At 60.3% G+C, this 26,767-nt stretch overlaps 12 protein-coding genes across 12 annotated transcripts; 5 read left to right on the plus strand and 7 right to left on the minus strand.

The window, feature by feature from the left end:
• Positions 1–510: 510 nt before the first annotated feature.
• MICPUN_83167 (predicted protein) lies at positions 511–1,236 on the plus strand (the record flags this gene model as incomplete). Its single annotated transcript, XM_002502750.1, has 1 exon — positions 511–1,236. One exon carries the CDS (start codon positions 511–513, stop codon positions 1,234–1,236), a length of 726 nt encoding a protein of 241 aa, XP_002502796.1.
• Positions 1,237–1,353: 117 nt separating this feature from the next.
• On the minus strand, positions 1,354–2,879 carry MICPUN_83030 (predicted protein; the record flags this gene model as incomplete). The annotated part of the gene is made up of 2 exons (XM_002503106.1): positions 1,354–2,058; positions 2,361–2,879. 2 exons carry the CDS (start codon positions 2,877–2,879, stop codon positions 1,354–1,356), a joined length of 1,224 nt encoding a protein of 407 aa, XP_002503152.1.
• Positions 2,880–2,983: 104 nt separating this feature from the next.
• Positions 2,984–4,264, minus strand: MICPUN_100904 (predicted protein; the record flags this gene model as incomplete). The annotated part of the gene is made up of 1 exon (XM_002503107.1): positions 2,984–4,264. One exon carries the CDS (start codon positions 4,262–4,264, stop codon positions 2,984–2,986), a length of 1,281 nt encoding a protein of 426 aa, XP_002503153.1.
• A 286-nt stretch (positions 4,265–4,550) lies between these two features.
• On the plus strand, positions 4,551–11,731 carry MICPUN_100905 (predicted protein; the record flags this gene model as incomplete). The annotated part of the gene is made up of 2 exons (XM_002502751.1): positions 4,551–11,577; positions 11,721–11,731. The coding sequence occupies 2 exons, from the start codon at positions 4,551–4,553 to the stop codon at positions 11,726–11,728; spliced, it is 7,035 nt and encodes a 2,344-aa protein (XP_002502797.1). The 3' UTR covers positions 11,729–11,731.
• Positions 11,732–12,295: 564 nt separating this feature from the next.
• On the minus strand, positions 12,296–13,705 carry MICPUN_106946 (predicted protein; the record flags this gene model as incomplete). The annotated part of the gene is made up of 1 exon (XM_002503108.1): positions 12,296–13,705. A coding segment is annotated over one exon (1,290 nt), but the record flags the coding sequence as incomplete, so codon positions are not given.
• A 427-nt stretch (positions 13,706–14,132) lies between these two features.
• On the minus strand, positions 14,133–15,262 carry MICPUN_108405 (predicted protein). The gene has a single exon (XM_002503109.1). The coding sequence runs from the start codon at positions 15,238–15,240 to the stop codon at positions 14,248–14,250; it is 993 nt and encodes a 330-aa protein (XP_002503155.1). The 5' UTR covers positions 15,241–15,262; the 3' UTR covers positions 14,133–14,247.
• A 95-nt stretch (positions 15,263–15,357) lies between these two features.
• Positions 15,358–16,027, plus strand: MICPUN_108406 (predicted protein). Its single transcript, XM_002502752.1, has 2 exons — positions 15,358–15,490; positions 15,580–16,027. Exons 1-2 carry the CDS (start codon positions 15,392–15,394, stop codon positions 15,973–15,975), a joined length of 495 nt encoding a protein of 164 aa, XP_002502798.1. The 5' UTR covers positions 15,358–15,391; the 3' UTR covers positions 15,976–16,027.
• Positions 16,028–16,052: 25 nt separating this feature from the next.
• MICPUN_100908 (predicted protein) lies at positions 16,053–18,263 on the minus strand (the record flags this gene model as incomplete). The annotated part of the gene is made up of 1 exon (XM_002503110.1): positions 16,053–18,263. The coding sequence occupies one exon, from the start codon at positions 18,261–18,263 to the stop codon at positions 16,053–16,055; it is 2,211 nt and encodes a 736-aa protein (XP_002503156.1).
• A 156-nt stretch (positions 18,264–18,419) lies between these two features.
• MICPUN_59177 (predicted protein) lies at positions 18,420–19,016 on the plus strand (the record flags this gene model as incomplete). The annotated part of the gene is made up of 3 exons (XM_002502753.1): positions 18,420–18,439; positions 18,588–18,636; positions 18,807–19,016. The coding sequence occupies 3 exons, from the start codon at positions 18,420–18,422 to the stop codon at positions 19,014–19,016; spliced, it is 279 nt and encodes a 92-aa protein (XP_002502799.1).
• Positions 19,017–20,020: 1,004 nt separating this feature from the next.
• MICPUN_82546 (predicted protein) lies at positions 20,021–20,401 on the minus strand (the record flags this gene model as incomplete). The annotated part of the gene is made up of 1 exon (XM_002503111.1): positions 20,021–20,401. A coding segment is annotated over one exon (381 nt), but the record flags the coding sequence as incomplete, so codon positions are not given.
• Positions 20,402–21,486: 1,085 nt separating this feature from the next.
• MICPUN_91006 (transcription elongation-nucleosome displacement protein) lies at positions 21,487–22,999 on the plus strand. The gene is made up of 4 exons (XM_002502754.1): positions 21,487–21,814; positions 21,945–22,032; positions 22,145–22,312; positions 22,414–22,999. Exons 1-4 carry the CDS (start codon positions 21,690–21,692, stop codon positions 22,753–22,755), a joined length of 723 nt encoding a protein of 240 aa, XP_002502800.1. The 5' UTR covers positions 21,487–21,689; the 3' UTR covers positions 22,756–22,999.
• A 120-nt stretch (positions 23,000–23,119) lies between these two features.
• MICPUN_94458 (Solute:Sodium symporter family) lies at positions 23,120–25,469 on the minus strand (the record flags this gene model as incomplete). The annotated part of the gene is made up of 1 exon (XM_002503112.1): positions 23,120–25,469. One exon carries the CDS (start codon positions 25,467–25,469, stop codon positions 23,322–23,324), a length of 2,148 nt encoding a protein of 715 aa, XP_002503158.1. The 3' UTR covers positions 23,120–23,321.
• Between the last annotated feature and the right edge of the window lie 1,298 nt (positions 25,470–26,767).

The following is a 26,767-nucleotide window of genomic DNA, read 5'->3' on the forward strand; positions in this document are numbered from 1 at the left end:
CGGAACCTTTGCCGGGTTGTCCGAAGAAGCCGTCCTCGCGCTCCGCTGAGATGCGCGCGTTCGACGTCTCGGATGCAGGGAACACGTCGGCGCGTGCGTTCGAGGTATACCGCTGCGCGACTGCGTCTGTGAGTCTCGTCGGGGGAGTCGTCGAGGATTGGGCGATTCAAAACGGTAAAAAATTTTGAATTCTCGGATTAGCAGCTCTCGGTGGACTGCGCTTGCGAACTTTGCTCTGCGTTGAGCCGAGGAGCTGCCACAAGGAAGGAGCGGAAGAGGTCGACCATGGCGAACGAGAAGCGCACGATCCAGTCGTTCTTCGCGCCCGTCGCGAAAAAAGCTAAGCCGGAGGCGGAAGCCCCCGCGGCGGCGAACGAGGCTCCCGCGAAGGAGGTGGAGGCGAAAACAAAGGAGGCACCCGGCTCGTCAAGCTCCATCCCCGATGCGCAGCGCCAGCGCGCAGAGCAGAACAAGCAGGTGGCCATGAGCAAGGTGCTTCAGCGCAAGGCGATGGAGGTGGCGGCGGAAGCTGCGGCGAAGGGTGAGCCCCCCAACCTGGACGACCTACTTGTGGAGGAGACGTGGCGAGGGGCGCTGGATGGCGAGTTTGGCAAGGAGTACTGGTCCAGCCTGAAGAAGTTCCTCGCCAAGGAGTACGGATCAGGGGCGAAGGTGTTCCCCGCGCCGGGTAACATCTTCCGCGCGTTCAACACGTGCCCGATGGAGCGCGTCAAAGTTGTCATCCTCGGTCAGGATCCGTACCACGACGACGGTCAGGCCATGGGCCTGAGCTTCTCAGTGCCCAAGGGGTGGAAGGTTCCGTCGAGCCTGATCAACATCTATAAGGAGCTCGGCACGGACCTGGGGTGCAAGAAACCGACGCACGGCGATCTTGACAAGTGGTCGACTCAGGGGGTGCTTATGCTCAACGCCAGCCTAACCGTGCGCGCGCATCAAGCCAACTCTCACTCAAAGAAGGGCTGGGAGAGCTTCACCGACGCCGCCATCCGAACACTGGCCAAGCAGCGCAAGGGACTGGTGTTTCTGCTCTGGGGAAAGAACGCGCAGGAGAAGGAGCGTCTGATCGCCAAGGACGCCGGACATCTCATACTCAAGAGCCCGCATCCTTCGGGTCTCTCCGCACACAGGGGTTTCTACGGCTGCAAGCACTTCTCGCAGGCAAACAATTTTATCGAGAAGAACGGCGGAGTTCCCATCGACTGGCAAATCGTCTGAGGAGTGGTCGAGCCGTCTCGTGGGCGTGTAGTTGTAGGCATTCTTTGTGCGCAAAAGTTCCATTGACTCTAATTGTTCGTCTACTCTAGGGTTCTTCTATGGTTTGCAGATTGGAAATCAGGCATCCTCGGGCAAGATTCCTTTCCTTTCCATCATGTCAATCAGCGCGTTGACCTGATTGCACACGTCCAAGATCTGATCGTCGAATTGCATTATCGCCAAAGAGGTATTCTTGGGATCCTGGAAGTAGATGAGCCCGTCCACCTGGTCGATCTTGCCCTCCATGCGCTCCTCGCCAATCATCTTCGCCGCCGTCTCCTCTGCCAGCTGTGGGTCCACCCCAAGGAGCTGGCCCAGCTCCGTGACCGCGATGTTGTTGTACAGCTTGCTAGCGCTCAGCAGATTGTGCTCGATCACCGCCCGGCTGAGGATGCTCATCCCATCCTCCCCCTCGCCGCCCAACTGGTGGGGCTTGAGGTTTGCGCTGAACACCTGAACCTCGTCAGTCTGGAGGATGCGCTCGAGGTACACCTTCTCCAAGAGGGAAAACACGGGAAGACGCGCGCACCGCTCGTCCTTATACAGCGTGGTCAGCACGCGACTACGTTGAGGCCCCGCGGCGGCCAAGATGGCGCACGTGATGGCACTGGTGAGGGCCGCTGCAAGGTCAGCCTCTCCCACCTGCTTGCCCGCGCCCATCACGAGCCCAATCTTTGTCTGCGACAGATCGTAGTATCGCAGCGCCGCCTCGGTGAACTTGCCCTTGGCATCGAGGATACGTGCATAACACGTCTTAAACTGATACTCCAAGGTATCGTCCTGCTGGGAAGGAGTACGTGATACGGGCGTTAGGGAGCAGGCGGGGGTTGCTCTGTAAAAAATCGATACCGACGGGTTCTGAGAAGTCGACCTCATCCAGGCATGTGTAATCCAGGCGCGGGCCCTCGGTCGCAACGCAGCCGGTTCGTGTCGACAATTCATCGACGCGGGTAACGCTGCCCGACTATTCGCGCACGACGTAACGGCCCGTGCACTTCAGTGTGGTTAAGGTTGTGATAATCATCGGTCGACTCAGCCCCTTTGAAAAATTGGCAGGAGGGGCGCTCGGGATCTCGTCCCCGCACCTTGCAAGCCGACAAAAGGAACGATGCCTTCTTTATGTAAGTCTCCGCGTTAACTGCGTCGTCGTCTTCGAGGTAGAGCATGGCGATTTGCACGCACTTCTGCAACTTGTACTCGTCGCTGAGCACCCTGGTGCCGCTCTCTAGGTCGATTCCAGCGAGCACCTCGGCCGCGCGGCTCCATTCGGCGTCCTTCTCGTACAGCTTCGCGAGACCCTCACGCAGCATGCTGACTTGCTCGTCGAAGGACATCACCCGTGGGTTCATCTTCTCCAGGGCGAACGACGCAGTCTCTTTCTGCTTCTCCGACGGCAGGGTTGTCACCACCTCCTGACACAGGGCCTGGAGGATCTGTCTCGAGATCACCAGCGGAACGTCGTCCGACATCATGTGCGTCACCATCGCCTTCAAACCTTCTACGTTCCCTCCCCCGGCGAGGCACTCGGTGAGGACATCACGGTATTGGGCGGTCCTCGCCTTCTGATCCGCCACCAGGGCGATCTCGCTCAGACGGGCCTCCATACCGCCGTAAGGGTTAGAACAAATGTGTGTCGCGTGCTACGGGCCAGCTGCTAGAAACCCTTCAGTTGTTAAATTGTTCCTAAACACTTATGCAGGGCGTTGTCTCACAGCTTCTTCAGGGTAAGGAACCCCTCGCCGCCCGGCTCGCCGTTGTACGTGATGGCGATCTTCGCCTTGGCCGGAAGCGCGAGGAAGTCGATGAGGGTCAGGCCGGTGATGTTGCCCGAGGGGTGCCGCCCGACGCTGGTCAGCCTGCCCGACGAGTGGTGCAGGACGTAGCTCGCAGAATTGACCGCCGCGAGCACGGGTTCGCCGTTCACGAGGAGCTGGATCGCGGGTTTCTTCCTCACGAAGAACCCGAAGTTCACCTCGTACAGGCCTGGTGCGACGGTGACGATGTACGACCTGTCCCGTTCCCACCTGAAGTTGTCCGGGTCCGTGTTGACGCTCTGCACGTTCCATGGCACCCCGTTCCCCTTGTTCACCTGCCCACTCTTCCAGATCCAGCGGCCCAAACTGCTCTCCCCTACCAGACCGCGGTTTATCAACGCCTGGGACTTGAGGTGAGCCTCCAGGTCCTCCGCCGAAGCCTTGAGCTCCAGCTCGCGGCTCACCTCTGCGAGCGCATGGTTGACGTCGTCAATGCCAACCTTGACATCCACCAGGGCGCAGACGTCCTTCATGTCGCTCTTCACCGCCACCTCCTCCTTCGTCGCCAGTCCGAGCTGGGATATCTCGAGCCTCTCCAGCGCCTTGTTCACCGAGCTGGCGTCAGCCTTGCTCCGCAGCGCCGCATCCACATCATCCGCGTCAGCCTTTCGCGATATCTCCTCCCACAGTTCCTCCATGCTCCTCTCTCCACCCTCGCCAAGCCTAGGTCGCTCGGTCCCCGGCTTAAAGGACATGGACCGCGGCGCGATCGCGAATCCTTCGCGGCTTACACCGGCCCTCTCGACGCACTCGGCGAGGAGCGCGTCCATCTCGTTCACCTTCCGCTCCACCTCCTCCGCGTCCGCCTTGCGCGCCAGCTCCCTGCTCATGAGTTCCTCCTGCGCCTTGAACGCCGCGTGCACGTCAGCCTTGGTGGCCCTCAAGTCGAGCTGGTGTCCGATGTCCGAGGAGATGTGCTTGAGCTGACGCAACGCGGCCTCCACCTCCGGCAGCTGGGACCGGGACAGACCGCGCCCCAGCTCGCCCCTGTCGGCCTTAGAATCAATCGCCCTCTCCAGAGATTTAATTGCGTCGCCCTGGGCACGGAGCACGTCGTGGAACTCCTTGAAGGTGACGCGGACGATGTCCTGGATATTTCGCCATTGATTCTTACCCGCCGTCATGTCTTCCACGGAGACGGTGTGTGAGACCCATTCGGGTCTCGTAAACGCCATGGCGCCTCCTTACAGGTGCCTCCTGGAAGTGGCCAATTACACATCGGCACCGAGTGGCCGTTGGATTGGACGAGACCCCTCTTCGTTGCAAAAAGTTTTGGAGGGGGTACGTCCCGCACACGGAGCGGCGACCGGCGTGAAACCCGAGCCGTCGCGACTTTCCGAATCGACGGAGTCGCCAGGAGTGCACATCCGAGGCGCTCGAACCCACTCCGGACGGGCGACGCCGGCTAGAGAGGCGCACCGGGATTTGGTTTCAAAGGGCCCGGCTCGGGCTGACTGCCAAATGTCTTTCCCGAGTGAGTCCGGACGGGGCCTGGGCTCGCTTCACGCGTCCACGAGCAGGCGTAATCCGGGTGGCGATGGCGGATTGGACCTTGACGTCGGCGAGGCCACCATCGATCTGACCCCGCAGGAGCAGATGCAGTTCATCCACAACCTCACGAAGGCGAACGCCAACATGAAGATGAAGGTGTTTTACGCGGAGAAGCGCATAGAGGAGCTGACCGTGGCCACCGGACTGGACGAGGATCAGCTGAAGGGTCTCGACAACATGGTAAAGAACAACATCGAGCAGTCCGTGAAGATCGAGGAGCTCCAGACGGAGGTGAACGAGAGGAACGAAATCATCGGCACCTGCAACAAGCACATCGCGTCGCTGGAGCGCGAGGTGGAGGAACTGCGGCGAAGCGGAGAGCTCACCGCGGCAGAGAGGGAGAGCCAGACCCAGGCCGCAGCCATCGAGGCCGCCACCGCTGCGGCCACGGTCGCCGAGGTGTTGAAGGAGCTGCAGGATCTACAGCTGGACCATTCCTCCCTGATGGAGCGCGCGGCGAACGCAGAGGCGGAGCTCTCGTCGACACGCGAAAAGGTCAGAGCGCTCGAAGCCGACCTCGCCACCCAAAGGGCGGAATCGCGCGCCAGCCTTCAGCGTTCCATGGTCGCGGTGGCGTCCCAGCAGGCGGCCGAAGAAGAGATCGTGCTCCTCAGGAACCGTCTCAACGCCGCGATATACAAGGCGGATGAGGCGGCGGCGGACCGCGAGGTGGCCCTCGCTCGGGAGGCGGCGGTTCGAGAGGAACTGGGCGCGAGGGAGGCCATCGCCGCGGGATCGCTCGAGGCGAAGGTCCAGGCCATGATGGACGCCGAGGTGAGGCGCAGGGACGAGCACGCCAGGGCGTTGGATGCGGCGAGGGCCGAGGTTCTCGCGGCGAGGGAGGAGACGGCGGCGGCGGAACGGGCCACCGAGACAGCGAGGGCCGGTCGGCGTCAGGCAGCCGTGGACGTCGAACGGCTCGAGGCTCAGTGCGCGAGGGAGGTGCAGGCTGCGAACGAATCCAGGGAGAAGGCGATGAGGGACGTCCGGTCCGCGATGGAAGAGAACGAGCGCAAGTTGCAAGAGTCGGCGCGAAACGCCGAAGATGCCGTCGCCCGCGCTCAGGCACACGCTAAGGAGGAGATTGAACTGCTCAAAAAGCGTTTCGACGTCGACCTCGCTCAGGCGCGTCAGCGCGCGGAGAGGACCGCTGATGAGACCGTCAGAAAGGCTCTGGAGCGCTCGGACGAGAAGCTCGCGTTGGCCGTGCAAGCAAAAGAGGCTGCCTCGGCTGTCAACAAGGCCCTAAAGGAAGAGCTTCTGGAGGCGCGCTCATCGCAGGCTGAGGCTGAGATGGCTCTGGCCACCGCGAACGCGACTTGCGCTGCGTTGGAGCAGGAAGTGATGGCCGCTCACACCGCATCTCCTGTCGACGGCGAATCTCTTGCGAAGCATATCGCGGATCTCACGGAAAAGGCAAACTATGCCGCGCTTCTACGGGATGAAGCTGTGACCGAGCTGGAGCGAGTCACGGAGGCTCTCGTTAAAGAGCGTGGTCGCGCCGCCGAGCTCGACGTGGAGTACGAGAGGTGCGTTGTCGCGGCTGAGGCCCTGCGCGCCGAGGAGCACCGAATGGGCATGGAGCACATGACAAGGTTGGAGGCGCTTCAACAGGCTGAGGAGAAACTGGATGCCGACATTAGGGAGTTTGAAGCTAACCGTGCGGAGCAGCAGCGTCGACTGGACGAGCAGCGGGCCCGACTCGATGACGTCGTTCGACGGACGGAGATGTTGGAGTCGACAATCAAGCCTTTGCCGACCGGTGCAGAGGGTCAGGAAGGGCCCGATCTGGTTGAGATGCGCGAGCGCCTCAATGCTGCGGCGACGGCCTTGTCGATTTCCAAGGAACATGCCGATGCGGCGTCCAAGACGCGTGATGAAGCAGTGGCCGACATGAATAAGCTTCGTGAACAGCTCGCCAACACGAAAGCCGCCCTGGAGTCGGCTCGCGCCGATGCGGACAAGGCTTCGATTGCCCGCGCCAAGCGGGAGGCTGGAGAGGAGGTGCTTCGTCTGAGGAATTCGGCAGCTGCAGTCGAGACTGCATCGCTCAAGGAGCGCATATCCGCGCTCGAAGCAGAGGTGGAGACGCTTCAGGGCGACCTCAAGGAAGCTCGTGAGAGCGCCGGAAAGGCTGTCGTGTTGAGGCCCGTGATTCGGGAGGATGCACCAGACCTGGTCACGGCGCCTTCAAAATCATCCCCTCCCACTGCTCCAGAAAATGCATCCGTGAAGGATCGTGCCCGCTGGTTTCAAGAGAAGGCGATAGAGAAGACGCCGGGCTCTAAGTCTGTGGTCAGCGAGACCGAATCCACCGCATTCTTTACGCCGCAGCGGGGCTTCGACGACGAGGAACACGCAGAACAGCTCGCCGCCCTGAGGAGAACTGTCCATGATCTTGAGGCTCAGCTGGCTGATGCCACCGCAGAGGTCAAAGACCGCGACAGACGTCTCAAATCCGCCGAGGCGGACCTCGGCGATACCACCGCGGCGGTCACCGAGCTCGGCGCCCGGGTAGCGAAGAGGGAGCAGGAGCTGGTCGCCAAGCATAAGCAGCAAGTGAGTGAGCTTGAGCAGGCGCGCGTCGCAGCAGAGAAACTCGTGGAGGCGACGCAGAACAAAGCCAACTCCCGCATCGAAGAGCTCATCGAGCAACTTTCGCTGAAGGAAGCCGAGGTTGAGGCTATGGCGCAGCAGCAGCGGCAGCTCAAGGAACAGTTCACCACGCCACAAAAGGCGGCCAATCCGCTTTTCACCGGCCAATCGATCACCACTTCTGAGAAGATTGCACCCGCAATGGTGGCTTTCCAGTCACCCCCGGTGGCAACTCCCGCGTCTTTGCAGACAGATGTGATGCTCGAGAAGGGCATTCTTGAGGCACAGCTCTCTGAAGCCAAGGATACGATCCGAAAACTGAAAATTGAGTCGCAACTTGCGAAGGATGCCATGACTGAGGCCCGTTTCAGAGCTGAGTTGGCCAAATCCTCGCCGGAAATATCACGAGTTGCTAGCGACGACAATATTGCAAGAAATGATGCGGAATGGAGGGCAAAACTGTCTGAAGTAAAGTCCAAAGCGGCCGCCATGGAAGTTCGTCTTCGAGAACAGCTGGATGAAGCGCTTGAAAATTTGGTTGTCCAGGAGCGCGAAGCCGAGACGAATCTGCGCAAGCAGCTCACTGCAGCAAGACAGAAGACGGCCGCTCAGGTTGCTGAGGCCGAGGAGGAGTTCGAGACTCGCATGGCTCAGGCGAACAAGAAGATCAAGAGGTTAGAGAACGAGTTGAGAGAGACTAAGGCTGAGCTTGAAGCATCCGGACCTGGTCTGCGGGCAGCTGCCCCATCACCTGTGCAGGCAGAACCAAAGCCTGCAGAGGAAATCAGCAATGAACTCGAGACTGAGCTCAGACACAGCTTAAACAAGGCCGAAGCCCGCATTTTTGAGCTTACATCGGAGGTTGAGGTGGCCGAGGAGCGCTCGCGCAAAGCTAATGAGCTGCTTATAGTGGAAAACTCGCAGTTGGAGCTCGATCTGATTGAGGCTCGCGAGGAACTCTCATCACTGGATGAGGAGTGGAAGCTAAAGTTGGCCACCGCAAATGCAAAGGCAAAGGCAGTGGAATCTCGACTTCAGTCTCGACTGGCCGAGGCCGAAGACAACGGTAAAGACCTCGTTGAGGCAGAGTGGAAAGAGAAGTTCGCAGCGTTCAAGACCAAGGCAACTGCTGACGAGGCAATACTTCAGGAACAGCTGGATGAAGCGAAGGATACAATCTTATCCATGGAGCAGAACTTCGAGAGAAGGTTCAAGACACAATTGTCGGCTGCAAAGCAAAAGGCAGCCATCGAACAAGCCGAGCTCGCGGCTAAGCTCGACGAAGCTGAGAATAAACTTGCTGCAATCGACGTTGAGTGGAGGGCAAAAATGTCCGAGGCCAAGACAACTGCAGCAGCCACCGAAGCAGGTCTCCGCGCTCAGCTTGCCGAGATTGAGGAAAATTCTCTCGCTGCGGAGTCTGTGGCAGGTGCCAGTGAGGCGGAAAACAAGCTGAGGGCTGAGCTTGTGATGGCTCGACAGAAGGCCGCCGTCGAAATAGTCGACCTAAAGGCTTCCTTGGTGGCCGCTCAAGAGGAAATAGTTGCCCTGAAGTTTGCCGAACAAAACCACCGAGCCGCGCTGGAGCGAACAGAGCAGCGAATGCACACTGTTGTCGATGAAGCTTTACAACGCGCTTCGGAATCGGAAGAGATGATGAAGGCGCAGATGCAAACTGCTCTCGATAAGTCATCTGCGGCTAAGATCGATCTTCAGCTTCAGCTCAAGAAGGCGGTGATGAAGGCAGAATCAGACGAGGCAGAACACGCATCCCAGCTGGAAGACCTCGCGTCCAGGCACGCGGCAAAGGAGGCAGATTTCAAGACCCGCCTTCGAGCCACCGAAGACAGGTTCCATGCCCAGCTGCAGCTGGCCGAGGATCAGCTCCAGGCGACGCAGAACGAGTGGCGGGCCAAGCTGTCTGAGGCCAAGTCCAAGGCGGCAGCTGCGGAGGCTCTGCTGAGGTCCCAACTCGCTGCCAAGGAGGAAAACTCCATGGCTGATGTCATAGCAAGGGCCGAGGAATCCGAGGCCCAGCTCAGGGCGCAACTTCTCGACGTCAAGCAGCAGGCTTCGTCGGAACGATCCCGACTTGTGACTCAGATGGCGGAGGTTGAGGAGAAGGTGGGTGCCATCGAAGCCCAGTGCAGGCTACAGGTTTCGGATGCCAAGGCGAAAGCAGCGGAGGCGGAGACAAAACTTGCAAAACACATCGAGGAGGCTCAAGATGCTAGGGCTGAGATCAGCACACTTAAGGACGATCTGGTCAAGGCGGCTGTCCTCGAGGCGAAGCTTAGGGCGCAAATCGACGATGAGCAGAAGCAAAACAGAGACTTGAACGCCAAGTTGACCCATGCACAGACCAGTTCTTCCTCCAGCGAGGGCGAAATGAAAGCAAAGCTACTTGCCGCAAAGATGGTTGAAGCTGAGCTCAGAGATAGCCTGAGTACCGCTCAGAGTCGCGTGAATCAGCTTGTGCTTCAGGTGGATACCGCAGATAGCAGGGCAAGATCAACTTCCGCCGTCGCCGCAGATGAGCTCGAAGTCATGACCAGGAGGGCGATGGAGGCAGAGGATTCTGCCGCTGCGGCGAGCGCCAACGTGGAATCATTACACTTGGAGCTCATGGAGCTCAAGAAAACCCACGGTGATGAAATTAACGAACTTCACAGACGGCTTCAAGAAGCCATTGATATTGGGGCTGAAGCAGAGACCAAGGTGGAGGAGCCCGGATCACCGACTCCCGCAGTGTCAAAGATGGACTCGGATGTGCTTGCTCAGCTCCTCGAGGCAAGCATGTCACGTGAGGCTGATCTGCGCGCCAAGCTCGAGGACTCTGCTGCCGCGAAGGAGGAAATCGCAAGCTCGACTGAGGCTAGAGAGCTTCGTGCGCAGCTCGATTCGGTCAGGGATATGGTAGCTTCGCTGCAGTTAGGAGTGCAAGCTCGGGACAAGGCAACCACCGAGGCAATGACCCCGGATGGAAAGGGAATTTCGAGGAGCTCGCCTGCGAAGACTCCCGAACTGGCGGCGTCCAGAGCGACCGTTAATTCGCTCACATCGCTACTCGAGACCGCATCCATCCGTGAGGGTGAGCTTCGCGCGCAGCTCCACTCCGCGAATCAGCGCGTGCAAGACCTGGAACGCGAGAAGCACGAGCAGGATCTTGTCGCGCAGACCCAGCTTGAGACTATCCAGCAACAATTACAACAACTGCAGCCGCAGAGGGACCAAACACTGGACGAAGAAGCCGCGGCGCAGGTTTCGACCATGGCGGTCGTCACGGGCCCTGCTCGCGCTCCTCGTGCGTACAACCCGATGTGGGGCGGCTTCCCTGGTTATGTCCATCCCATGCTCAGTGCCCCAGCTCCTGCCGAAGGCACTGCTGTCGGGGCGTTGGCGGCAGCGCTGGAGGCTGCGGGTGAACGCGAGGGCGAGCTCAAGGTGAAGTTGGCAGAGTCTCAGGCTAGCGCAGCCGCCGCCGCGATCAAGCTGGCAGACGCCATCGCCATCGCTCGTGCCGAGGTTGAGGATAGTGTCAAGGAGCGCGTGATGGCACTTGAAACCGAGGTAAGGAATCTGAGTGCAGAGCTCGAGGAGAAGGCTAATGCTGCACAAACGTTTAAGGCTTCGCTAAACGATCTGCAGGACAAGAACGCCATACTCGAGCAAGAACGCATGTCAGCGAAGGCGCGTGTGAGAGAGCTAGAAGCTCGAATGTTGATCGATGCGGCAAATGCAGAGGCAAAACTGAAAATTGTCCTTGGCGACGTTGAGGCTGCCAAGGCTGAGACTGAGACTGTGAGGGGCGAAGCTAAGCACAAGATTGAGGCAAACTGGGATCAGGCTAACCGTTCCGTAGCCATGGCCCAAGAAGACGCTAAGAAAGACCGTGATGCTATCGTGGAGAAGGAGACCGAGCTCATAGCCGCCAGGGAGTTGATTGCGGCTTTGGAGCAACGAGAGGCTGAGGTGCTTGAGCGTGTTGCTGCACTTGAATTGCAGCTTTCATCCGCTCAGACGCAGCTGAAATCCACCGAGACGCAGCTGAAATCCACCGAGACGCAGCTGAAGGAATCACAGGACAGAGAGAGCATCGCCACACAGGCTGATGAGGTTCTTCGTGAGGATCTGAACAAGGCTGAAGCTCGCGTGACAGCGCTCCTGCAGGAGCTCGAGGCAACCCGTGCTGCTGCGATGGAATCCTCTCGCGCGGCAAAGTCGGCATCTGCCAGAGCTGAGTCAATGGCCGTCGCCCTCGCGTCGGCTAAATCGGGCAGTAGCAGCGATATGAAGCTCGCGACGGCCGAGGCGCGTGTGACAGCTTTGGAGGTTGAGCTCAGTATTGCCCAGAGGTCCGCGGCGCTAAACGCGAAGGAGGCGGATCGGGATCAGCACGCCCTCCTTTCCAAGGCTGAGCAAGCTGGAAAGGATTCGATGATGAGCACCGTGAACAAACTCGAAGACACCATCGCTCGTTTGCAGGATGCTAATAAGGAGGCTAACGCAGAAGTGGAGAGACTCAAAACAAGGCTCTCTGCTGCCGAGAAAATTGCAGCCCACGCGAACTCATCCCTCGGGGACGCCTCTGACCGGACAAGAAAGGCTTTTGAAGATGCCAGTGCTGCCAAGAATGAAGCCCGAACGGCAAGAGCTGAGCTTCAGGCAGCAAAGGACCGTGTGGCTGCATTAAAGCGTGAGTTAGACTTGGCCATGTCTCGGGCGAAGCAGGCTGACGCTGAGGCAACAGCCGCGATGACACGAGCTCACATCGTGGAGGCTGACATGGAGGAGATCAAGCGGAGAGCCTTCGCGGCTGAGGCTGAGTTGGCCGCGGCTCGCGACGCAGCGGATGCGAACGAACGAAAAAGAAAGGATGCGGAGGGTCGCATGGAGGCTCTCAGGTCCACCCTGCGACACGCGCGTGATGACCTCGGGCTCGGGTGGACGGACCGACCCAGGCCCATCGGCAAGCTGCCCACGCCGCCAACGGACGACACCGACGATGACGCCGCGATGCAGGCACAGGCGGAGGATATCGTCCTAAAGCTTGCGGCCGCGAAGGCGAGGCTGCATCCCGTGAAGGGCCTCGCGCCCCGAGCGAAGAATAGACACGATTAGATCTAGATATAGTGTTATAGACAGTCCCAAGCGAGCTGCGTGTCCATCCCGCCCCATGACTATTTATTTTCCCTTGCAATTGCCCTGTGCCCGATGTCTCTGCGCACGAACCCGCCTGGCCACTCGATGACGTCGACCGCGGCGTAGGACTTCTTCGCAGCCTCGGTGATGTTCTTACCGGTCGCGGTCACGCCGAGCACGCGGCCACCCGCGCTGGTGACCTTACCATCCTTCATCGCGGTACCAGCGTGGAACACCTTGACGCCATCCATAGCGTTGGCCGCGTCGAGGCCCCCAATCATCTCACCCTTGGCGTAGCTTCCCGGGTACCCGTCGGCCGCAACGACGACGTTGATGGCCATATCCTCGCTCCATTGGAGCTCGCCAACCTTGTCTAGCTCGCCCTTGGCCGCCTTAAGGAGCAGATCCACGAGGTCGCTCCTCATGCGCGCCATGAGGCACTGGCACTCAGGGTCGCCGAACCTGACGTTGTGCTCGAGGAGCTTGACATCATCGCCCTTGATCATGAGCCCGGCGAAAATGACGCCGGTGAAGGGGCAGCCCTCCGCCGCCATGCCGTCGACGGTGGGCTGAATGATGTCGTTCATCACCTTCGCCTCGATGGCGGGGGTGAGAACGGGCGCGGGGGAGTAGGCACCCATGCCGCCGGTGTTGAGGCCAGTGTCACCCTCGCCCACGCGCTTGTGGTCCTGCGCGCCAACCAGGGGGATCGCCTTACCGCCACCGACCACCGCGAAGAAGGACGCCTCCTCGCCGTCGAGGAAATCCTCCACGACGATCTCGGCGCCCGCGGAGCCAAACGCCGAGTTCACCATCATGTCGTCGACGGCGTCAAGAGCGGTTTGGACATCCATCGCGACGATGACGCCCTTGCCCGCGGCGAGTCCGTCCGTTTTGACGACGATGGGCGCTCCCTCCTTCTGGATGTACTTCTTGGCCGCCTCGGGGTCGGTAAAGCGCTCGTACTTTGCGGTGGGGATGTTGTACTTCTTGAGGAGGTCCTTGAGGAAACCCTTGGAGCCCTCGAGCCTGGCAGCGTCCTTGGTCGGGCCGAAGCACGGGATGTCAGCAGCGATGAGGGCATCGGCGATGCCGTCGACGAGGGGCGCCTCGGGACCGACCACGACGAGGCCGACATTGTTGTCCTTGCAGAATTTGATGACGGCTGCGTGGTCGGATTCCTTGACGTCCACGACCTGAACGCCGTCCTCGACGATGATGCCGGCGTTGCCGGGCGTGCAGAAGAGCTCGCCACAAGTGGGGCTCTGCTTGAGGCGCCAGCACAGGGCGTGCTCGCGCCCGCCGCTGCCGATGACGAGGACGTTCACCTTGTCGCCCGACGCCGCAACGGCGGCGCGACCACCGGTGAGTGCGTAGACGACGAGCACGCGGCGCTGCTTGTTGGCCTGCTTGTTGGCGTGGACCTGGGCGCGCAGGGGCGCAACGGCACGCCTAGAGCGACCGATGCGGGCGGCCGATTGGTGACCCGCGATTGCGGTGGACGGATGGCAGACGGCGGCGGACATCCTGTCGCTGGCTCGTACACAGGGAGGCGATGGCAGCTCGTTTCAGCTGTCCTGAAAGGACGTTTCCCTGGGGGATCTGTCTACGCTGGGCGTAGGCGCGTCAGGTACAGTGGAGGGGTCGGCGGCGAGGACTGCCAAAACCCCACTGGTTCCGTCGCTTCGCGCTTTTCAGACGTGGCTCGGGCGAGATATTTTTTTTGGTCCATTTTTTGGTCACTTTTTGGCCCAAGGCGGTGCTCCGCAAAGTCATACGGGGCTTGCACACGCGTACGACGTGTTGTCAATCCAGACACCTATGAATAGTCACGTAGACTCGTATCCGCGAGGAAAGAGCCCGACTCGTCTCAAAGCACGACGAGCTCCACGTCGCCGTACCCGTTCTCCCCCCGATGACGCTCAAACAGGTCCTTCACTGCGCCTATGAACTCCTCCAGCTTGGCAGCCACATCCTCGTTCGTCGGGTCCGCCCGCTTCTCCACCGGTATCGCCTTACCCACCACTGTGTGTATTTTCTCCTGTCTGGGCATGGGGCTGCCCCACCTGCCCCAGAATGTCATCGGCGCGAGGCCGATGATCTTGGCCAGCCGAGCCGTCGTCGCGTCCGAGCACAGCGGCGGACCCAACTTCCAGTAAGAGTACGTCCGCGTCTGACCGAACGAATACGCGGGTACCAGCTGCGCGCCGGTCTGTATCGCCATCTTCACGAACCCGAACCGTTTGCGAAGGTACACGGTCTCGCACTTGGGCGTCATGCGCAGACACTCGGCAACGCCCCCCGGAATCATGAGCACGCTCCGCCCGCGCTCCAGCTGCGCCCGCATGTGAGCGCGAGATATGGGGTCGATGCCGAGCCAACTCCACAGTTGACGCAGGAGAGGAATGTAAAATATTGTTGAGGTGGCCAGCGCCCTTGTCTCCTTCACGATACTCGGCGTCTCGGGCCCATAGTAGCAGTAATCCGCGAAGCTTATGATGGAGAGGGGCAGTACTCCGTGGGGCTCACACCCGATGATGGATGGGACGCCCTTGACCGACGCTTCGACGAAACTCGGCTGATCCTCCCACTCTAGTGACATGGGGAAGTAGTCCATCGCGGCGTAGGTGATCGCGCGCGCGATTGCGATACCCCAGCGCGGGAACGGCCTCCGAACCGGAAGCAACACGAGCGCGATGAGGCTGGCGAGGGTGCCCACCGCCAAAGGATGGGGCAGGAAGTAGAGGGACGCGGCCAGAAGCGCCAACGCGATGTGCGCTGTGCAAAGCCACGTCGTGATCAGCAAAATATTCCACATTGAATCGATTCCGCCACGTCCCCGTTTGCCCTTTGAACCCTTCATGGCCGTGACCCCGTCCGTCGCGCGCCTTTCAAACTGCGGGAGGGCTGTTCCTGCCAAGAAAATATCCCGCCAAGAGATCGCCAGTCCGCGTCACCTTTTCTCATCAGACGTGCGTGACACCAACCCCCGAGGGCCCGGGGCACGGTGAGACATGACGATGTCGTACGTGCGCTTCCCATACGAGGAGTTGGGGCCTCCGGCCAAAACCCCCATCAAACCCGTGAATCTGCGGACCGCCGACGAGTGGAAGGTGCGCCCACACACCCGCGACCGACACAATGTTCAACACCGAAACCACCACCCCCGGCTCAATCGCAACGATCCGTCATCATCTCTCAGGCGGACGCGATGATGTCCAATTTATATCCGTCGGTGGTCGACAACATCTCAGTGTTCACCCCGACGAGAACCGAGCGTGTTCGTGCGGAGAAGACCAAGCAAGCCGAGGGGTGCGACACAGGATTGGCGCCGGTGTACTTCCGGCCCCCAGCTTCCGAACCCGCCGTGGGAGACTATGGCCCTCTGTGGTATGAGGACAGGGGGCGCGAGGGAAGGAAAATCATTGGCGCGGGTGCAAAAGCGAAGGGGAGCTCGAGGGACGGTGGTGGCGGTGGGGGACCAGATGACGTCAGGCCGGCTGGGCTCGAGAGCAACGAGATACTCGGAGCGAAGAACCGCACCCGAACTGGGTTGAAGCTGAAGAAAGACTGCTGGGGCAACGTCATACCTCAGTGAGGAGACTCGAGTGGACTTTCTACGATCGTCTTGTAAGCTAACACGTAAGATTAAGGATGTGACGACACGCGGCGGGCTCAGAACGGCGCGAAGATTGACGCGCTTGGCTCCGTCGTCAGTTCCGACGCCGGGCCCGACTTGCGCGGTGGCGTCCACCTGCGGGGAACCTCCTCGACATCGTCGGCCTCGCCCCTGTCCGGGGTGCGGGGTCGCGCGTCGCTCAGTAGCGGGGAGCTACCGTGCGGGCTCGACATCGCAGCCTCCACGGCGAGTTCCTCGAGGGCTTCCTCCACGAGCGCGGGGTCGATGAAGGTGCCGAGAGCGTGCTCCTCACCAGTCGCCGCTTCCGCTCCCGACGCCAGCATGTCGAGCGCCCGTTCCGCCGGCCTCGGCTCGTCGTCTATGGTTTCAACCGTCCGTTCTGGGCCCTTGTGTCCGCGCGCGACGGGCCACCAGCCGTCTTCGCGCGTCTCCACCAGCTCGGCGCCCCGCTTCGCCGCATCGGCGTCAACCTCAAACCGTTCCACGTGCGCCGCCGCCGTCGCCAGCCTGTCTCGAAGCGACCATGCGGTGACCATAGCCGACCTGGCATTCTGCTCCGCTGCGTGCAGCTCGCGCAAATCGTTCACCCTGAGCCTCTCCAGCTCGTGCACCCTGTGGACCTCGTTGACCAGAGCCTTCCGGGCATCGTTCCGTGCTTCTCTCGCCTCCACGAGCTCTTTCCTCAAACCCTCTTCGCGCCCCCTCGAACCGGCAACCTCCCTCGCCAACGCGTGGATGAGCTCCTCGGCGACGTCATCGCCGATGGAGTGGATCCATTTGGCGGGCGGCGGGGTCCGAGACGCCTCCCCAGGGCTCGGCGTCGACGGGGACGCCTCCCCGGGGCTCGGCGTCGACGGGGACATGCGCGCGGGACCGTCCGGGTCCCCCGTCTCGGCGCGGCGGTTCAACCCCTCGGGACCCGCAGTCGGTTCGAACGAGTCCGGACCGCGATGGGACCCCCGCACGGCCGCGGCGAGGAGCGCGGGAACGCGCCCCGCATCCGAACCGCCTTCTAGATCGCCGGCGACCGCGCGAGAGAGCGCAGCCGCGGGGTTACCCCACGCCTCCCCGGCCTCCTCCCTCGCGCGACGCGCGGCGTTTTCCGCATCCTCGGCTCGTCGAGTTGCCGCGTCGCGTTCCTTGAGGAGCTCTGCACAGTGCGACGCGACGTTCTCGCACCTCACCGCGCTCGTGGCCGCGTCGCCCCTGAGCCGCGCCACCACCTCTGTCTGGTGCCTCGCCGCCGTTCGCAGCGTGCTCTCGTGCTCCACCATGATGCGCAGGCTCTCAGCCGCTCCCTTCTGGTCCTCCCTGAACCTGCGCGCCTGCGCCAGCGCCTCGCACAGCCGGGTCTCCAGCTCCCTCCTCCGGCCGCACCATTCCCTCCGCTCCGTGCGCAGCGTCTCCCTCAGTTCCGCTAGGTCGGCCTCGAGCATCGCCATCCTCGCCCTCCCGCCCCGGAGCTCGGCGGCGTGCTCGTCTTTGGCCGCCTCCCACTCGGCCCTCCACTTGGACTGGAACGTCTCCCGGTCCGCCGACGCGCTGGCCGCCGCCTGTCTCGCCTCGGCGAGGGCCACTTCCAGGCCCTCGATGATACCCTGCTGCGACGCCTTTATATCCGCGTCCGCCTCCAGCAGCGCGACTCGGTCCCTGAGCTCCGTCGCCATCGCCTGCGCGGCTTTGGCATCCTCAGAGGATGCCTGCGCGGCGCCCTCAGCCTCCGCGAGCTTCTCCTCCGCAGCCTCCATTGCCTGATTCGACGCGATGACATCATCCTGTTGATCCAGACAGAGCTGCTCCATCTCCGCGACTCTGTCCTTGAGATTCCTCAGCGTCGCGTCCGCCTTGGCGAGCAGCGCCTTGGTCTTCGCCAATTCCTCCTTCGCCTCGTCGCGCTCGTTCCTCGTCGTTTCCGCGTTCGCCGCGTCCTCATTGGCGGCATCGAGCGCCGCTTTCATCGCCCGCACCGCTTCGCCGAGCGAGTCGTTCTCGTCCCTGTACTCTTGGAGCCGCCGTCGAAGTTGCTCGACCTCCGCGTCGCGCGTCACGGGGGTGCAGGTTCCCTCGTACGCCGAGCCCGCAGCGGCCATGACCCTGCTGGCAATGGCGTCCCATGCCGCGGCCTTCTCATCCTCGGTGCGCTCCACGGGCACGTCATCGTCCGCACTCGAGGGAGACGTTCGCGAAGAAGGTCGCGGCGGCGGTTTCCCGCGCCTCGGGCTCCCCACCGCCTCATCGCTCGCCATGGTTTTGGGTCAGCTCCCAACTGACAGCTGGGTTCAAAGTCGAACGGTCTGCTCGTGCAGCCGACCTTGACCGGTAAGATTAAGAACAAATCAGCTCGCCGACCTCCTCGTACACCACAGTGTGTCGGGCACCGTCCGTCGCGCGTTCAAGCAAAGATGGCTTCCGGCTTTGGAGCGTGAGTACCCACGATCAATCCCGCGCCCGATAGCCGCGACCCTTCCCATAAACCCCCCGTTCGCCGCGGTGCTTTCGGTCAAATCGCTTCCTTTACTCGCCTCAGGACCCAGCTAACCCGCTCCTCCCTCCTTCTCTCCGTCGAACAGTAAGGGCAACGAGGGGCGTTGCACGCCCCTGTGGCAGAACTTCTCCAGGGTACGTTGTCTGTAGATTTTGCTGCGTCCGTCCACATGCACCCCTCACGGCACGCGTGAACCTTTCGGCGCGACCGCGCTCCGCCAACCCTAAATAATCACAGCGGACCCTCTCCGCTTCGGTTGTTTCCTCGCTCTGACGCCCCTCCCCTTCGCCCATGGTCATCTCAGTGCATGTCCACCGCGGACAGCCCCTCGGAATGCACCAACCTTCGCGAGGACTACTTCGAGTGTCTCCACCACCGCAAGGAGATCAGGCGATCCAACTCGGTGATGGAGCAGCGCGCCAAGGTGATCAACGAGAAGGCTGCGGTTCTCAAGGAGAAGATCTGGAAGGAAGTTTTTGACACGAGTTGGGCAACTGTGGAGAAAGCGAAATGATGCTGAGGATGCGTCCTCCTCGTCATAGTCGCGTGTGAAACTAGTTGTAATTTTGTTATTTGAGTCGTAGGGGGCGATGCACCCGCGCCACATCATCACGGCTGCGACGGGGGCTGGTTCCCTTCGCTTCCGCCGCCACCCCCACTGTCCTCCGACATGGAGCGCCGAATCGCCTCCGCAAGCATCTCATCCTCGGACATGCCCTGAGGCGCAAATTCAGGCGAGGGAGGAGCGGCCGCCGCCGTACCCGCTCCCATACCCTCCACCCCCGCGCCCATCATCGATCGCGCGAAAGGGTTGTTGAGCGCTGCGGATAGCGCCGCGGGATTGGAAGCCATCTGCTCCATCATCTGCTGCATGTGGGGATTGGCCTGGAGCATCTGGGCCATCTGAGGATTGGATGCCGCCGCCTGCTGGATGAGGCCGGGGTTGTTCCTCACCATCTCAGCCATCCGTGACAGCGCCTGGGGGTTTGACGCGAAGTTGTCCATCATCTGCTGCATCATCTGCGGATTCATTGGCGGCATCCCACCCATTCCGCCCAACGCAGCAAACGGATTCACCAGAGGAGGCGCCACACCCGATGCGCTGGGTACGGCCGCGGGTCTCGCGGGTACGGCTCGTTCAAGTAAGACCTTCATCGCCGGCAGGCCATCGTGCTTCGCGGCGGCTTTGCTGATCACAAGCATTGGCTCGGCGCCGGCAACCCTCTTGAAGCCGAATGCCTCCATAGCTGCGACTCCTCCGTTGTGCCGCCCGAGCCGCTGGTTGAACGTGTTGTTGTTCATCTTCACCGAGCGGTATTTATCTTCCCCGGGATGTGCCAGTACGTTGCCTACGAACGTCAGCAGTGTTTGCACGGAGGTGACAAAGTCATCCATGCTGGCAGTTGACTCCTTCAGCTCGCCAAGAGCCTTGAGGATGGCTGCCTGCATCTCAGCCTTGGTCGCCGGATTCGGTTCGCCCTCTCCCTCCGAGGGCAGTATCGTCGCGTCGATGGGATCGTGTTGCTGCACCATCATCGCCAGTCGAGCGGTGTCTGCTCCCACGAGGTCGGCTTTTCGCTGCATGTCAACGTAGAAGTGAAAAGTTGGAAACGCTGACACCGCTGCCTCTCGAGCGAGGGCGGCGTTCAAAGGGCTCGCGTGCGTGTCCACTCCGACGAAAAGCGCGGTGGGACGGGTACGCGCCATCTGTTCGTAGATTGGCTTGATCCTCTGGCACGGACCGCACGTCGTCATCGACCAGTCAACCACGGTCAACGCACCCGCCGCCTTGGCCTCCTCGAGGAGCGACCTGAGCTCCACGGCGCCGCCAACAACGTGACGCACAGATCCCCAGGTCTTCGGCGCCGCAGGTGCCGCGGCGGTCACGCCGGAAAGCATACTCGCGAGTTGCGCCGGATCGGGCTGGGGTTTCACGGCGGTGCGCTCCCGCAGAGCCTCCTTCTTCGCTCGAGACTCCTCTCGCTTCTTCTCCTTCTCAGCCTCCGCTGCTGCCCTTGCTTCAGCGGCAGCCGCCTCCTCCTGGGCAATCTTGACAGCGGCCGCGATCGCAGTCTCTTGCTCCGCCTTAGCCTTAGCAGCTTGGATCTCGGCGATGCGCCGCTGTTCTTCCTCCATTTTGGCGCGCTGAGCCTCGGCCTCTGCTGCCGCAGCCGCAGCCTCTGCGGCAGCGCGAGCCTCCTCGGCTTTCCGAGCCTCCTCCTGTTGCCTCAGTTGTGCAGCTTCCTCAGCCTCACGTGCGGCCCTCTCCTCGGCATCCTTCGCCCTGGCTATCTCAACGGCGAGAGGTTCGATCGCTGCCTTTAGCTCCTCGCCTTTGCCCCTCACGGCGTCGAACCTGGCCGCGAGCGCGAGCACCTTCTCGCGCATCGCTGGGCCGTACGTCTGCTTGTCGGGATCGGTCTCCTGGGCGTTCCTCTGCATCTTGTTCATCTGGTCCTGGGATGAGACGAGGAGGTCCAGGGAGGCGTCTACAGCGCTCTGACGCTCGAGCGCCGACGCCGAACCGGGAACAGCCTGCGATGGGAAACGGCAGGAGGTCGCGTGTCAGCGGGTCGATCCTCTGGGCGGAAAAAATAAAATCCTCGGTTGAGGGTGCGCGGAGCGCGCTGGAATGCAGACGAGGACGCACCAGCGCATCGAACGCGGCGTCGGCCTTGTCCACTTCGCCGGTTATCTTCGAAAACAGCGTCATGACGACGACGACGACGGTGTCTCTAGGACCCGCTGGCGAGGCCAGATCTGGACGGGCTCGTAACTCCCAATCGACACCAGACCACTCGAAACTTTCAGTTTGCCGGAAAATCGAGTCCGGTTTTTTCTCGGTGTTTTTTCTGGGTCTGCGAACGGTGCCAAAGAGGCGGGCCAAAACTACAAAAGGGGCATACCCACGGCTCATTTCGAGGCGCGCGAGGGCTCAGTCCGAGCGGTCGTGGCACGTTCGCGGCACGCATTTCAAACGAAGGTCTACCCAAGACTGCTGGTCTACCGAGGAGCGAAGACATTCCCGACAACCAAAATTAGCGCGCTTTAACTGGGTAATTCTTCTGGTCTAAGCCGCCGAAAGGCCCCCGCGGGGCGTGCGCCCACCAACGCGCTTGCGCGTTCCACTGCACCGCGTGGTCAAGCAGCGGCTCCCGCGCTTCCCGCTTAATTTTGGTCCGAGATCATGGGTGACGACGAGCCAATGACGGACCCGAACGCTAAGGCCGTGACCGTTGCGGGTCCTTCCGACGCTGGTGATGGCGCCGTGGATCTGAGCGTGCACCCTTCCGGCATTGTGCCCCAGTTACAGTGCGTGCGCGCGCCCCAATTCGAAGGGCACCTGCCGTCCTTTTTTTCTCCCTGGATCTTGGGCCCCCTCCCACTCGCGTCTCGGAGCGCCCGCGAAGCATCGCGCTGATCCGCGCTTCCCGTATCGCAGGAACATTGTCGCCACTGTCAACCTAGACTGCAAGCTGGACCTGAAAACCATCGCGTTCCATGCCCGTAACGTGGAGTACAACCCGAAGGTGAGGAAACCCTAACCTGTGCATTCGTTGGGGTGCCACCTTTTCCTGGAGCGACGCTGTCCAACTTTGTTGCCCGGTACTGACGCGAAATTCCTCCGAATCCTCCTCACAGCGTTTTGCGGCGGCGATTATGCGTATTCGTGCGCCGAAGACCACCGCGCTCATCTTCAGCTCGGGCAAGATGGTGTGCACGGGAGCCAAGACAGAGGCGCTCGCGCGGGAGGCGGCGCGCAAGTACGCCAAGGTTATCAGCAAGCTCGGGTTCCCGGCGCAGTTCAAGGTGCGTATCACGCGTCGCCCAACGGACTCGATGCATGGATGCATTGATTTTATCAACCAGATGCGGTACTGAACCTCTGTTTCCCTGCCCTCCGTTCCCAGGACTTCAAGATTCAGAACATGGTTGGCTCGTGCGACGTCAAATTTCCCATCCGCCTCGAGGGTCTCGCGTGGTCCCACGGGCACTTCGCTCAGTACGAGCCCGAGCTGTTCCCGGGTCTGATCTACCGCATGCAGATGCCGAAGATCGTTCTGTTGATTTTCGTCTCCGGAAAGATCGTGCTGACTGGCGGCAAGAACCGCGACGACATCTACAAGGCGTTCGAGAACATCTACCCGGTGCTCACCGAGTTCAGGAAGCTTCCAAACCCGAACGATGAGGACGTGCTGGCGCAGCTCGCCGCTCCCTCTGCGGCGGGCGCCGCGGCGCTGCCGGCACCGTGAGAGTCGATGGGAAAACGGTCGGGCGTCGGGGTTCACAAACGAGAGTAGCCGCCTGAGAGGAAGGGCGGATTGGATTGGCAGGGAGGGTGCCAGAACCAACGCACACGGCGTGGGCACACGCGAAAACTTAGGAAAATAGACAAAAAAAAAGAGAGCGAGACGGGACGTCTCCGATAGGTTAACTCATATTTTAGCATTCGTTTCGGAAGTGTGTCCGTTTATACAGAAGAGGACTTCCTTGTCATCAATGCGCACCCGCGCGGCGTCAACTGAAGCCCAGGTGCTGAACGCAAGTTTCCGACTCGCCATGGTCATCATGAGCTGTGCGGGGCGACGGCCCCACAACATCGAAGTCGAGGATGAATAAAGGAATGGCGTTTCATTCTTATTAAAAACCTCGTCAACAGGTTGATCTAGCTTCAAAGGCACAGCACAGGTGTTACATGCGCGTGCGCATACCAACTCGTTGCGCATCATGTTATGGAGGACACGTTATTGTAAGACAGCGACGGAAATATCTCGTCTTGTCAAGCGATGAAATCACGCGGTATTGAAACAGCGCTCATTTAAAGCTTACCAGCAAGAAGCTTGGCGCGGTAGGCGTCAGTCTTGGAAAGCTTGTTGCCGCTCTCACCAAGGTTGCCCGCCTTGAGGAGGGAGTCAAGCTTGGAATCGATGATGTCCATGCGCATGTGCACGTCATCGTTGGTGAACATGCCCTGGAGCGTGGTAGAGATCTCAGCCCAAGATTCGTACACGGGCAGGATGATGATGACGGCGGTAGCAACGGTACCCCAGGTGAGGGCGATGGCGACCCAGAGGTTGAAGTAGCCCTTGTTGAAGACACCGCAGCCGGTGGGAGTGCCGCAGCCCGCGAGGAGAGAGAGGCAGGGCCAGACAATGATCATGATGAAGGTGAAGCCCCAGCCCCACTTCTGGATCCACTTGAGAGATTCCTCGAGCTGCTTGGGGTTGGACTCCTCGTCCTCCTCGAACTTGGGAAGAGTGTCGTCGATGAGCTGGATGCGCTCGTTAAGAGTGCTGAAGTCGAAGTTCTGGGGGTTCATGAAAGACATGGTAGCGTGGACGATACCGGAGGAGCAGATGGCCACGACGTTACCGGCGAGCATGGGGTAGTTCATGCCGAGAGTGTCAACGGTGACCTTGCCCTCAAGGCCGGAGGCAGTGGCGATCCAGGTGATGAGACCGAGGATGAGACCGGTGAAGGCACCAGCGACGGCACCGGCACCGTTCGCCTTGTCCCAAGTCAGCACGAAGGAGATCGGCATGACGGCGGAACCGATGAAGATACCCATCATGAGGTAAACGAAGCCGAGGGACAGTCCGATCTCATCAAGGATGAGGGACAGAAGACCCATGAAGACACCGAAGAAGACAACACCGTAGCGGGAGACGCGGAGGATGTCCTCGCCGGTGGCGTGAACGTTGATGTACTTGCGGTACACGTCGTAGGAGATGAGAGAGGACACGGCGATCTGCTCAGCGGAACCGGTGGACACGATGGCCATGAAAAGCATGATGGTGATGGCGGCAGCACCACCCTTGCCGAGAAGGTGAGAGGCAACGGCGGGGGGGACGAGACCCATGCCAGCCTCGGTCGAGGTCACCGGCAGATCAAGAGCAACGGTGGCGAGACCCATGGAGGTAGCGAGAGCGAAGGGGATGGTGAACCAGACAAGACCGCCGAGGAGGTAACCCTTGGTGGAGGAGCTGGGCTTGGCCGCGATGGCGGACTGCCAGTAGGACTGGTCAACGAAGACGGTACCGAAGTTACCCACGATGTTGATGATGCCGAAGATCATACCACCCTCGGAGAGCATGGTGAGGTAGGAGCCCTCCTCGTTCTTGGGGACGTAGCCGCAGTTCTGCTTCTTGCTGATACGATCAGCGCAAACCTCCTTGGTCTGAGCAGTAAGGGAGTTGAGCAGCTTGTAGACGTTGTCGGGGGAGCCGAGACCCTTGCTGTCATCACCGGCATAGACGATGTAGATGAAGGTGATGAGGATGGAGAAGATGATCGCGGTGTGGATGTAGGAGGCCAGGAAGGTCGCCTTGAGGCCACCAGTCATGGTGTACGCGATGACACCGAGAGGGATCAGGAAACCAGCGGCAGTCGTGCTCATACCAGTGAGCGCGTTCACGGTGGCGGCACCACCGAGGACAAGCATGGAAGAGACGATGATGTTGGTCATGAAGCAGAAGAAGATGAACACCTTCTGCACGCTGGGGCCCCAACGAGCATCGATGATCTCGCAGATGGTGTGGGCATTCGGCGCGTAGCGCTTGACCTGGATCGCGAGCATACCGAAAAGCAGGACCTGAATGGTCGCGCCGGAGGCGTACCAGAAAGGACCAGAGACGCCATACTGGTAGGCGACGTTGGAGGACTGGAGGAGGGTCGCCGCCCAGGTCCACTGGGAGACGATGACGGAGGCCGTCAGACCGGTCTTAACGTTGCGGCCGGCGGTGTTGAAGAATTCGGAGGAGAGGTTGAGACCACCGTAGCGCTGGTTAAGCTTCATGATGATGCCGGTGGCGAGGGAGAAGAACACGCCGAAGCCGATCACGATGCCGTAACCCGCGCCCTCAGGAAGGACGGCCTTGCCGCCGAAGAACGAATCCTGGCGGGTGCAGGTCGCCGCATCCGTGTAGTACTCAGGAGTCGGGGAGTCGTAGGCGCAGTAGGACGCCATCTTGCCAGAGCTTTGATGTGCTCGTGCAGGGGGCAATGTGCATGCTCCGATCGGGCTTTCTTCAACGAAAACCGCTTTTCGTCGCTTGGGGTGGGAAAGGACACTTGTCGTCAACGAGAATCTTCTAACGACCTACGAATTTTAACGATATCTTTCTATGAGCACTAGTCTAGCATGAACGTTTTTTTGTCAACCAGCGGTTATTTCTCTCGCGGGACCCTCTCCAAGATCTGTTCTACCATCGAGATGGTTAACCCGACCGGGGCCACAGATTCGAGAGGGTATCCTCACAAATTAAGGACCCTGGGCCCAAAAAATCCAACTCTGATATACATATCAGCCTGAAAAAAATCGCCGTGGTTCTTTCGTTTCCACAAAATTCTGCCGAGTCATATTCACACTTTTTTTCAACTCGCGACCTTTGAGTCGGTCAAATGCTAACGGTGATCTACCGACGTGGCACAATGGGAGGAGAGAATACGAGAAGGACAGTTTATTAATCATCGGTTCTTAGTTCTTAGACTGGGGACGGCAAAAGTCACGACGCAAAAGTCGCCGAAGAGTGAGTATTAAAAATTAAAATTAATCTGTGAATGCGAGTTTCATCACCATGAATAGTCATAGGATCTGTTTCACCCCGTTCATTGATTCTCAAAGTGATTTTGCCAGTACAGAGCTCGCGCCTTTTCGAAAGCTCGCGGCAAGACTGACCTAATAGAGGGTTTTAGAAGTGATTTGTTGTCACGTATTTGCGGTCAGTTTTGTTGTCAGTTTTGCGGTCACCTTGACAACAGAAGTGACAACAAATGCGACAACAAATCACTTCTAAAACCCTCTATAATAACTGTAATCCATGCCAATTTTTATCAGGCCACCCAATGGGGCCCATATTCAGAGGCAAAATCAGCCGAATCCAGCCGAATTCAGGGACATTCAGCTCGCGAAATCGATGCCATGGCGGGACAGTTTGCCTTCGAAATTAAATTGGGTTTTCTAATCATAAATATCCGAAAGTGGCACGGGCATTTCGGTTAAACGACGGTTGTCCCGCGGAAGCATGAGATCAAGCCAATTTCTGCAGCCAATCAGGACGCAACGTGATTTCAGTGATTGGCCAAACGAGCCATCGGTGCCAGCCGGTTTTGTTATTTGGGGCTCGCTGGCAGGGTAAACCGGGATTAGCCCAGGAACATTCGCATTACTGCACCCCGCTTTGCGCGTACGCTCAGCGAATAATGGCTACCATGGCTATGCCGGTGATGAGCGCCGCGGCCATCGCGCCCCGATCATCCGTCCGC

Source organism: Micromonas commoda, chromosome 6 (genome assembly GCF_000090985.2).
Source record: "Micromonas commoda chromosome 6, complete sequence".
Lineage (NCBI taxonomy): Eukaryota > Viridiplantae > Chlorophyta > Mamiellophyceae > Mamiellales > Mamiellaceae > Micromonas > Micromonas commoda.